Genomic DNA, 12,294 nt, shown 5'->3' with positions numbered 1-12,294 from the left:
CAACATGTTTTAAATACTTTATGAAGTAAATATTACATACAACCGACTGTTTACCACGAAGTGCGGACTAAATCCATCCTTATTTCTCAGGCATTACAGAGAAAAATGTTTCTTAAATTGCAAAAGAAAATTAAATAAATAATGCGTCGGGGTCTTAGGTCACGTCCACACTGAATGGGTCACAGGAAAGCTTTTGAAGGCGAAGTGAAGGTTTCGCCAAAAGCTTCATCTAGGAAGTTAAGTTGAGGGGATGTAAAATCAGAATTAATTGCGCCATTGGTATCGATTCTGAAGGCAGAAATTTTAAATTTAGAGATGTCAAAACCTTAATTTCTTTGTTTAAAATTCGACTCTATGATTGTTTCCGTAAATGTCATTTTATGCTAGTAGAATTTCTGCCTTCAGAATCAACATCATTGTATGCTTTTACTGTGTTTTTTAATTGTTATGTATTTATGTTTCTGTGAACAATAAAATGTTAGAATAAATAAATTTTCGTAGCACCCGAATTTCACAGGCGTAAATAATCTGTTTAGACATCTGAAAAAATATTTATTTATATCTGAAAATTAAAATGTATGCATACATACATACCCAAGTTAGTAGGTAGTAGTAGCAGGTATCTAGCTTAGTATTCCAACTATTCTTATCAATAGGTCAGGTAGTAGGTAGGTTACTCACTAAAAATATACATAAGCGACGCTATTAATCAATCAATTAATATTATAATGTGTAATTCAGAAATTCAGATTAAACTGAACTTTAGAACTTGGGTTAAAAATGCCTGAATATGCTTATTTTATGCGTACCCAACGTATTTTTTGCAAACTGGTACTAGTTATTATTCTGTGGTATGGTATGGATCATACCAATTATTTTTTTTTCAACCAAGAATTATTAATATCTGCGGACAAACTGAACCTCTTAATTTTTTTTTATATTAATCGCAGACATTTTTCTTAGAATAGCAAATAGGTATTTTAGAGTGTTTAATTTCTTACGTGTTAGTCGCTATTTTTCGGACAAATTTACCTACAAATAGCAAAATATTAACTTTACCATCAACCTTGGGAGCTGTGAGCCAGACAGTTACCGAAGAATTGATCAAATCAAATATTAGACCAGTCCTCCTCGATGACTGTGTTGTCGGCAAACTGTGTTGTTGCTTTTAAAGAAGTAAGTAAATACCCTGGGTTTAGTTAAACAAGTAGGTACACGAGCAATGAAAAAGTTCCAATGTAGGTTTCTAAATTTACATTATTATTATATATAGCCTTAACAGTTCTCGGCAGCTATGGCTAAAAAATAATGATTCATAACAATCAGCTATAAATTATTAAAAAATGCCCAAAAACCTCGGGTAATAATTTGTTATAATTTTTTTATATATTTTCGATATAAATAGCTAAAAGAGCCTCTTTAGATATTACTATTATTTGGCATGATCTTGATTAAGACAAACTAGGCGATAGACACGGCCACCGATCTTAAAATGATAAGATTGTACCAATTATTATTCTTCAAACACAAAAATGGCACTGGCAGTCCTTGCTTTAATTTACTGTGATATACTTACCCATATTAGCTATCTTTTATTTTTACCCGAAGGAGGAGGGTAATGTTTTATTTATAACATTAAAAATATCCGACACCGTTTCTCCATACATTTATAAGAATCCGTTTAATCCGATACGTACGATACCGACGTGGCCGCTTACCATTCCTTTAGGAACCACATTTGGGTACTCGCCTATCTCAATAGGTTACATATTATAAAATATATTTTTATCATAACTGCAACATTACAAACATTAAAGTATTGTGCATATGCATATGCACTCACCACTGTGATCGCCGAAGGGGTAGTCAGAGGTGGCTCACAAGCGAGCCACTTTACGCAGCACATTTGTACTCACGTGATAGGTTGCGAACCATATCGTCATTTTGGAATAAATACAATGCACTTAGGATACATATCTAGATTAAAATATTTTTATTTAAATTTTCCAGATGCCTGCCTAAGTAAGCGGGGGCCGCAGCCAGGGTACATCTTCCTTTTTGACATGACGGGAGTCAAATTTGGACATCTCACCAGAGTCAGTTTATCGTAAGTATTATAATACATTTTTTTCCACCTGAAATTTTAATAAGAAGACTAATCTTTTTGTACGTCTGGCCCATAATCTTAACTGGTGTTTTAGCTTTCAAAAGGATAGACAAAGGTAAATTATTTATTAGAGAGTCAGCAAAAGAAATACGACCAACGGCTTTACAAGCACTTTTATGGAAAAATATATAAGGTGGAATTTTATCAGTAAACGAACGTTAATATTCCCAATCGATATTCAAAACGGCTAACGATAAAATGAACGTCCTTGCTTGCAATAAATACTTAATTAATACATAATATGACGAATAAAAAAAATGGTGTCGGACTCAATCACTGATAAAATTGCACCTCAGTGGCAAAGTGTTTCCAAGGCTCACATATTTCCTTTGTTGATTGTCCCGGTCCGGTTAGATGTTTAATGTCGTTGTAAATAAAATTGCACTATAAATATCATAATCAGCACTAGATACATTACATTTTTATCATGTTTTAGAACTTTTTTTTACTCTTGCGTACACCCATCCTCACTTAATATTCAGTATATTTTGTCTTCAATGAAAGCTATTACAGCAGTTATCAATCTACTTCTCAGTTCCTGAAATTAAATCGTAGTTGGACTTAATTTATACTCACTCTAGCACAGCTTGTATGTATTTAGTAGTATTTATTTACCGTGACAGGTTTCTTTGATTACTTATTAGCCTATGACGGTGTCTGTTGAGATAGGTTGTGCCCTTGTTACCTCACACACACACACATAATTGTTAGTTAGCTATGTAGATCGATATCATTACAAAACGATTGCTTAATTTTATTCATATTACCTATGTATTTTTGAATTACTAACCAATGTAGATACATCTCACCTAACTATAATTATGTTGTTGCAAATGTTTGCTGATGCAAAAAATGAATGCAAAACTATGTTTTAAAGCTGAAGAGCGTGGCAAGCATAGTTGTAACACTTGTAACTTGAACTTATAGTTACTAATTATGTAGTACTGTCGCTGTACTGTACTGCCGCCACGTTAATAAATTATCCAGTGGTAATAGTGTACTGGCCTGCGCAGAAACCTGACCCCCTCCTAGTAGCAATGTCACTCTAAGCAGGATAACATCATCTATAATCCAAAAAAAAACAACTCAAATCGGTTCACCACTTTAGGAGCTACGCTACCACAAACAGCTAGACACACACAGACACGCAAAACTTATAACACCCCTCTTGCTCCCTCCAGGACCCTGCGCAAGTTCTTCGCGTACATCCAGGAGGCGATGCCGGTGCGCATGCGCGCCATCCACGTGCTGAACACGGAGCCCGTGCTGGACAAGCTGCTGCTGCTCATCCGCCCCTTCATGGACAAGAAGCTCTTCGACCTGGTGAGGGGGGCTGTTATTCTGTAGGAGATACAGGATGTTGCAAAAAGGGTATATTAAACCGAAACCTACGAGTCCAGCATGTTTTATCTAAGCCCGGAAATAAAATCAGAGTATCAAGCATTTTCCATAGAAACTTTGTTTGTCACGTGACTTTACTATGGATAATCAATTATTTTTTCGCTTAGTATACTCTTTTTGCAATACCCTGTATAGATCCCTTTTGATGGAGAAGAAACTGTTTGGTCTGGTGAGGGTGTAGCTCTTGTTGCTGTAGCGTACCGTACGCCTCGGTGAGGCACGCCGAGAACGCGATCCAATGCTGGGTCTGTATCGTCGTCCCCAAGCACACGTTCAAACAGATCGAGCATTGGATCGCGTTCGGCTTGGACAAGAAGGTGTAGTTATGTTTTTGCTAAACTGTTCGATTTGGTAACTTGGTGAGGTTTTAGCTCTTATTGCGTAGGATATACATAGTGTTATTTTGTCGTGAATACATATTTAAAAAATATAAAAACTAAGTAGCCGATTGAAGCCAAAATATTGTTGCTACCGGTGTTAATATATCTGGAGTTATCTCAGATTATGCGAGTTAGGATTATTTGTGATAAATGTTGAGCAGCGTATCTATTTAATCGCATGCATTGAACAAAATTGCTAATTTATAGCAATCAAATAAATGATTTAATTAACCTTGGGTAAGTAAATTCATTTTTGGCTATGACGCTCTATTTACCAAAAATTTATTCTGTTTAGCCGACAAGGCCTTGAGTTCTGTAGTAGGTGTAGGTACATAATGGTTATATTCTGCATTAAAGCATAAGTATATTTACTTGATAAATTAGCACCCTGTGAAATAAAGTGTTGCATACCTACTTACTTATGTCCTATCTAAATCTTTAACACCTGCTTAAGTAGATATACAGTATACCTAGAGTAAATACTAAGTTGCTATCGTGAAATAATAATATGTACTTACCTACTTAAGTTTGAGATTTTTACAATGCTGCCATGGTTGGTAGGTTGTGTTTGTCCGCAGTTAAATTTCCTATTTACTTAAGAATACCTAGATATATTTTCAAAGTCCTCTTTTTCGATCTACGGGTTACTTACTTTATTCATGGAAAGAACCTCCTCTGTTGACGTCTCAACTGAACCATTTATACTGTGATGCACCCTGGGCGCTCAGCGACCGAAAACTTAACTGACTGGCTAATCCTTTCAACAAGATGTCAAACCCAAGTCCAGCTCTATATAGTGCTGTGTCACCGAATCTAATAAGAAGACTCACCGAATACTTGGGTTTAATTCTCACAAAACCCTACCGTATGCAAACATTCCATTATGTAATAGGAAGTAATCTACTTACTACGGCGCCGATGCTTGCATGACGATAATTTGCAGTTTTCTATTAAGTACATACAATATATGTACCTATCTATACATAATAAATAGTCTGACAAACAAATTAGATGGTTTCCTCAGTGACCTTACTCACATTTCAACTCCGCATATACTTACTACAGTTTATATGCCCAACCTATTGCAATCGTATCCTTCCTAAATGTGTAGTTTACAAATTGTGTAAGCTACGAGTTATGGGTAGGTATAGTTGGTATATCTATACAAGCTGCTGGCTCTAAAATTTTCGAGGATCTAGTCTAGGTCCTTGGTTCTAACTGCTAACTCCAAATCTCGACTACAATATTGTAATTTTGTATACTCACTTATTGCATCCATTGCCTACATTTAGGCCATTCTCTGACCTTAACAGTGTTATGCTTTGAGATTCAAATTTAAACTTCCTTCATACAACTACCCAAAATCTAAATCAGTCCACCCAACCTAAAACTAACCCCAACCGTTTTCCCCATTCCAGATAAAGTTCCACAGCAAAACGGAAGACCTGGAGAAGTTCTACGAAACGGTGATCCCGCGCTCCGCCCTCCCACCGCAATACGGCGGAACCCTCCCAGAGACCCAGGTGCTACACAAGAAGTGCATGCAGCAGCTCAGCGATATGGAACCCTACTTCACGGCAGAGGAGCAGCAGAGGAAGGCGGCCATTCACGACAAGAAGGGCAAGTCTTTGGAGACCACGTTTAAGAAACTAGAAATAGATTAAGTAGCTTACGGGCAGTTTCACATTTGGGGAATAATTATGTAGTTTTGCTGGACTTGAGTATGAAATGTAGCGAATTTAGTCATACATGTAGTATGACTAAAGTTTATGCATAGGTTGATTTACTCAGGTGGCTTAGTATTTCGATCGTAATCATGACATAAATAGCGGATATGGGTTCCGTAAATAAAGAAACTATATTAATACGGCGTTGCATGTATGGTATGATAGACCTACGATTAGAGCGAGATAGCTCATGCTTAGTTAATGGTGAACGAACATATTATAATATTCATATAGTTTCTTTATTCACAGGCATATAATGCACGGCCAAAATTATATTTTGAAGTTTGTCAAACCGTAATTACTTTAGTGGAAGTTTGACTTTTCCTGTAGCTTGATCTCTGTTGTAGGTAGATTTATGCATCTGCATCAGTCTTCTGCCATTGAGTGAGATCAAGCTATATTTTGAAACACTGATACATTGGACTAATATTACTAGCGTAAGTAATATTAGTTCAATGGGCTGAAATTATTTCTGCCGTGGCCATTTTGAATTGTAAATTCCTAGCTTAGTTCGCTTGTTGTTTGGTATTATAAATATGTATTTAACTCGAGTAGGGCGTGCAAAACCGGTTAACCGGTTAACCGGAAAACCGGTTAACCGGACAATATAACACGGTTTTTCATAACCGGTTTTGAGAGTTCAAAACCGGAAACCGAAAACCGGGTTTTCACCGATTTTGATCGTATTTTTATATACTTTTTTACATACATTAGAAGTTGAACCCATAAACTCTAAAAATAAAAGAATTTGTATATCGGTTGGCACACTGATGGACACTAGATTAATGGTGAAACTCATAAAAAAGCACTAAAATATTGTATGGAAATTGAGTGACGATTTTCTGGTGCACATGCCGGCACTCTGCCTAGGCGCAGTAAAGCAAACACGACGTCAGTGACCGATGTGTACGTGTGAGTTCACATTTTTTGCTGTATGAAAACTTATTGCTGTGTGAAAAAAAGGTACTCTGGGTGCACATAATTATAACGTTGAAATCTGGCCCAATAAAGCACAACAAGGTGGTCTTCATACAAACTCTAGGTAAAACAGGACTGCATTGACCGTTGTTGAAAATATAATTAGGCCAAGTGCGGGGACTGCATTCGACGTTATGGACTTTTTTCATGAAGTGTTGAGGACGTCAAATCAAATGCAGTCGTGTCCATCAATGAGTTAGGCTTTCTTTCGTTGCGTTGATATGAACAAATCTGTAATACATCAAAAAAACCGGCCAAGTGCGAGTCGGGCTCGCGCACAAAGGGTTCCGTAGCAGCAAATCAAAATTACAGTTAAATCAACCTATCTCAAAAACTATAAGAGATACTTTGATCAAACCAAAAATCGTTGAAAGAGTTAATTAGCATGCATCACCTCCATTTTTTTTAGAATTTTATACCCCGTAGTTATAAAAATAGAGGGGGGGGACATACTTTTTACGACTTTGAGAGCTGATATCTCAAAAACCGTTCACTTTAAGAAAAATGTTTTTTAGAAAACTTTATATCATTTTAAAAGACCTTTCCATTGATACCCCACACGGGTATGTACATCGAAAAAAAAAATTTCATCCCTCAGTTACATGTATGGGGGGCCCCACCCCCAATTCTTTTTTTTACTATTTAGTGTCATATTTTTGTAGCGGTTCATACAACACATATTCCCATCAAATTTCATCACTGTAGTACTTATAGTTTCCGAGTAAATCGGCTGTGACAGACGGACAGACGGACAGACGGACAGACGGACATGACGAAACTATAAGGGTTCCGTTTTTGCCATTTTGGCTACGGAACCCTAAAAACATTCATCATCTTACTGCTACTATAGAGTGGTCGTAAGAATCAGACGATAAATGTTTTTTTTTCAAAATCTGCCTGTATGTTTAAAATATACAATTATTGATGATAACAGAACGATATAAAAACACCATTAAGGTGCCACACACTTTTTTTAGATGTGATAACAGTAAGTATGTACTATGATAATTCTTATTTAACTTTTTTTCCTGTTCACTAAATTATTAATTTGTCATATGGTTGATTAAAAATAGGTAAGTATATCATAAAAAATGTTTTATTCGTATGTTTTGTGGATATCTCTATCTAAGAATATGGGTTCCTTGTTTAATTAGTACTGTATGACAAAAAATATTTAAGTAATATCAAAACCGGTGAAAAACCGGTTACCCGGTTTTGAGGCTGATAACCGAAAATTCAAAACCGGTTTTGAAAACCTTCCGGTTTTGCACGCCCTAAACTCGAGTCATTTTAGAAAAAAAATATGTATACAAGACCATTTAGTACAAATCTGTATTCAAAAACAAGTTACCTACAATCATCCCTATATTTATCTATTACCTATGTACTAAAATTGCTCTATAATGACAATCACTACATATTGTAGGTTCCTTTATGTGTATGTCGTATTTTCGAGGAACCTTTTGCATTTTGGCGGCTTAAATAAAATCTTAGTTTAGCTATTCAGTAGTTTTACAAGCCGCTTAAGTACATAAATAGTTGGTGTAACTTTGTACATAATGTGCATGTACTTTTATGTAATTTTAACTGTAAATACTAAAATATTGCAGGCTTTGGTTTCTTCTCACCTTCAAATTCGTCTCGATGTTCCTGAAGATCTGTAATCTATACATACTGACCTGCAACCGATTTAAAATTAACTGCTCGCAAGACTTATGTTTCTACGAAAATCGGCATAATACACTCACGTGCAATGACAAGGTTCCACTGAGAAAAACACCAAATTACTCCTAAACGGAAAAGGCTAGTTTGACGACACCTTCTACAATATTGAAGTACCTATATTTAACCGAGCATCAAAAAGCATCAAAGCAAAATTGGGCTTGTTTTGTGTCGGCATTTTGTGAGTGGAACTTTTTCATATCCCGTGAGTGTAGTACGATCTATAAAAAATATGTATCGTTTGCAAATTGTAGTTTTGAAAGTTGTATAGTATCTACATAATCCGGAGTTGTACCTCTATTTATGTATGACTAAATGGTTAAGGTAATCCGAAACAACATGCATTGTAAATCCGATAACTTTTACCATTTAGCAACATCCTGTAAAGTGTAGAAACTACAGATCTATATCTTCCGTATACTTCCAGCTTGAACTCATAATAATCTCTAATAATTATGTACAATCGATATGTCGACAATCGTAAAGAATCTCCTTTGCATTCCAAGAATTGAAAATGATATTTTAGCAAGTATTAAAAGCATTTAGGAATTATGTACTTACTTACTCTCTTTTATTGGGCGCCTCTCTCTGAAAAGTTATTATTATTATAGTATTAAATGTAAAGTACTTATACATGTATGTATGAATCCAAATTTACAGGAAAAAATGATTACTTATTAATAATCGGTACTATTTCCAATACAATGTACCTAATGAGTTGTGTTCAAAAACATTATGATATTATTGAAAAAGTTGTTATTGTAAATATAGTTTTGTCGTTTCAATATTTCAAAGATTTTAAAAGTCATGTTTACCTAGTGTTTTAATGCGATTTGGGTGGGTACTTAATTGATTGTGTTAATTTTAAGACCGGGTTATAGAATATATATTTTTATTTAATGAATTATAGGGTAATTATTAAATTCATGTGAATATTTGCTGTGCAATGGTGGCGGTGTCAATGTACTTAACATAGTGATTCCAAACTGACTGTAATAGTTATGCACCAATTATTGTAATGCTGTGAATTTGTGTCCATAGACTTATCTACAATTAAAATAGATAGAAGGTAGGTTTCTACAGAATGGATATTTATAAAAGGGAAATATTTAGAAAATACATACTTACTTATATATCTTTAGTATAGAGTCTCATAAAGTCATGATCATGATAGAGCTAAGGGCGCCTTCAAATTAGTCGCTAAGTGTCGCGCGACTGCAGCGCTGCTGCAGCGCTGCAGCCGCGCTGCTGTCTAAATTCCATATAAATTATTAACGCGCGACTGCAGCGCTGCTGCGGCGCTGCAGTCGCGCATCTTTTAAATTACAAAATTTATATGGATTTTGACAGCAGCGCGGCTGCAGCGCTGCAGCAGCGCTGCAGTCGCGCGACACTTAGCGACTAATTTGAAGGCGCCCTAAGGCTGTCACTAAAGCTGGAAGAAAATCAGAATCTGTCAAATCTAGTGAGGGGGGGTTGAGGTATGCGGGGCGTTCTACGGACAATGACATGAAATTTTAACATAGTACTCGAAAACATAAAAGTGAAGACATGCCACTTTGTTAAAAATATACTAAGTAAGTAATATTGTTTTGTAATACGAAAATATTTATTTTTATTTGAAAGTATTTTTAATAATTAATTATATATAAAGTCGTACACGTGCCGATATTTATACAGGTTGTTGCAAAAAGGGTTTAATACTATGCCGAAACCTACGTGTGCAGCATGTTATTGATGTTATTTCTAAGCCAGGAAATGAAATCAGAATGTAAAAAAATCGCGAAAATATTATCAGAGTTTAATAGTTCAGGGTGTTGTATTAAACTCTGCCCCCGTGTAATAAAAAAAGTATAGTTAGCCGAAAGGGCGTTACTCAGGCGTCACTCTGTTTTATCCTACGTAATTTTTTATATTCATGAAAAAAACGCTTCTTCATATAATTTTTTTTGGTCACGTGACCTTTTAGTTAGACGACCTGTTTTTTTTGGTGTTTCAAAAGCAGAACAGTAGTTTGCAGAACTCTGCATATACAGGGTGTCACAAAAGGTTACGTAGCTGGCAAAGGGATATGGGGAGGTCACCAGAAAAATAATAACATGTAAGTACCCCCGCAAGGGAGTACATTAGTACAAGGCGAGAGTGTGTATTTTTTTTTTAAGTACTTATGTGTATTTGGGATATGATAGAAATAATATTTTTGTTTCTTAAAAACCAAAAAATTTACACCTTGCTGCGCTCTTTTGCTCACTGTAAGTACACCTACAAATATTGCTGTATTAAAAAAAACGGTTTTGTTATAACGATTATAAAAAAAAAGTTATTTTCATGTCAAGGAGTCATTTACCTAATTACGATTTCACTCAACAGCAGGTGAACTGAAAAAATAAGTTCTAGTTCTATCATCACTTTAGATCGCAAACATTGTAACTCCACTTTTCTCGGCGAAAAGTACTCTTTGGTGTCAATAGAAACGTTTTTTGAATTCACATGTTTTCCTCTTTATTCGAAAAAAAAAACTGTATTCCGCATTTTACCATTTGTTTTCCTCTAAACCCCAAACCGTGATTTTTAAACAAGAAAACTTAGTAATTATACCCTTTATTCTCATATACAACGTGCGATGTAGGCGAACGTGAACGAAAACTATGCAATAAGCCTTTGTTTTTATTACTACTTTAGTAAATTACAATAACATACTCAACAATGTTAATTTTTTTTTGCAATGTTATGTTGTTAAATTAAGATCTAATATTTTATTAACATGAAGTTACTTTCAACTTTTTTTTGCATCTATGCGTCGAATCACAGCATGACGGCTGCTGCAGCTTCCTGCTGTCCTGTCCTCCAACCAATCCCACCAGTACTGCAGGTTGCGTCGAATACGAGCCATTCTCTTCGACTTGACAAGACAGGTGCTCCCGGAAGGATCATAGATCGCACGGAACCCGTACCGTATAGAGGCAACGGACTCCTTTGCAACAGCCCCCCAGATTCGGAAGTAGCCCATGCACTGCATGGCGAGCACAGCTGCAGCAATTTTTTCGTAATGAATCATTGGGATGTCATCCCCGAAGGAGGCTCTCAGCCTACCTCACGACCTGTGTGACATTAGAAAAATGCACTGTGCTAACGCCGTTTGCGAGCTTGATTTGCAGGACCGCGTTGTATGCCAAGTTCCACAGCAGAGGGGTCCAAGACCTACCGCTGTGGAACTCCGCAACTGAACTTCTTCAGTGAAAACAAACCCTCTCTTTTCGCATCCTTAATGTACTTGTTAGACACGTATGACCTCTGTCAATTTTCTGCAGATAAGAAGACAAGTGATGGTATACAAGAGCCACCCTAAAGGTTCGCCCTCTAGGGGATAGAGTTGAACGCGGTTACTATTTTTAAGCAAACAGCCAGCGCAACAACTCGCCCGTGGTTTTTATCCTGCTCCGACAGTGAACGAACGCAAAGTATTGTACCCACTATTCGAATCCGCATTTCGGATGCCAAACTGACTGTCCGAAAGGTCGAAACCGTACCACCACAGAGGTATGACTCGTTCGAAGAGCTTATCAGGCTCTTACAGCAATCAGATGTGTCGGTACACTGAAAGATAATCTACAGGCCTGCTTTATTTATTTAGGAGCACTAATGGCCTCCTTTCAGTCATTGAGTCACTGGCACTCAGGCTGCGGTTGAACAGGAAGATAGACTGTCTAAACAAATCATTTTTAGGCTAGTTAAAAAAAACTTTAGGTGGGTAGTATGCCAACTAGAACTACAAATAAAACAGTATTTTTGTCTCCTCTAAAATTTGGTCACGAGGAGTTACGATGATTACGATCTAAGTTGACGCTGACGATATTTTATACAAGGTATTGAAAAAAGGGTATAAAGCTTAGCCAAAAGTGGATTTAGGTGCCATTCT

General features: G+C 36.2%; 1 protein-coding gene across 1 annotated transcript in view; it reads left to right on the top strand.

Annotated features, from left to right (window-relative positions):
• LOC105380517 (alpha-tocopherol transfer protein-like) overlaps nucleotides 1-6,112 on the top strand; it is a 36,217-nt gene extending 30,105 nt beyond the window's left edge. The window contains exons 3-5 of the mRNA XM_038118350.2: nucleotides 2,011-2,107; nucleotides 3,349-3,490; nucleotides 5,367-6,112. Of these exons, the coding sequence (XP_037974278.1) occupies nucleotides 2,011-2,107; nucleotides 3,349-3,490; nucleotides 5,367-5,612 (485 nt within the window). The 3' untranslated portion in view covers nucleotides 5,613-6,112. The remainder of the gene's footprint in view (nucleotides 1-2,010; nucleotides 2,108-3,348; nucleotides 3,491-5,366) is intronic.
• The last annotated feature ends 6,182 nt before the right edge of the window (nucleotides 6,113-12,294 follow it).

This window comes from Plutella xylostella, chromosome 16, assembly GCF_932276165.1.
Source record: "Plutella xylostella chromosome 16, ilPluXylo3.1, whole genome shotgun sequence".
In the NCBI taxonomy this organism is placed as follows: Eukaryota; Metazoa; Arthropoda; class Insecta; order Lepidoptera; family Plutellidae; genus Plutella; species Plutella xylostella.
This window is presented reverse-complemented; position numbering and strand designations above follow the sequence as displayed.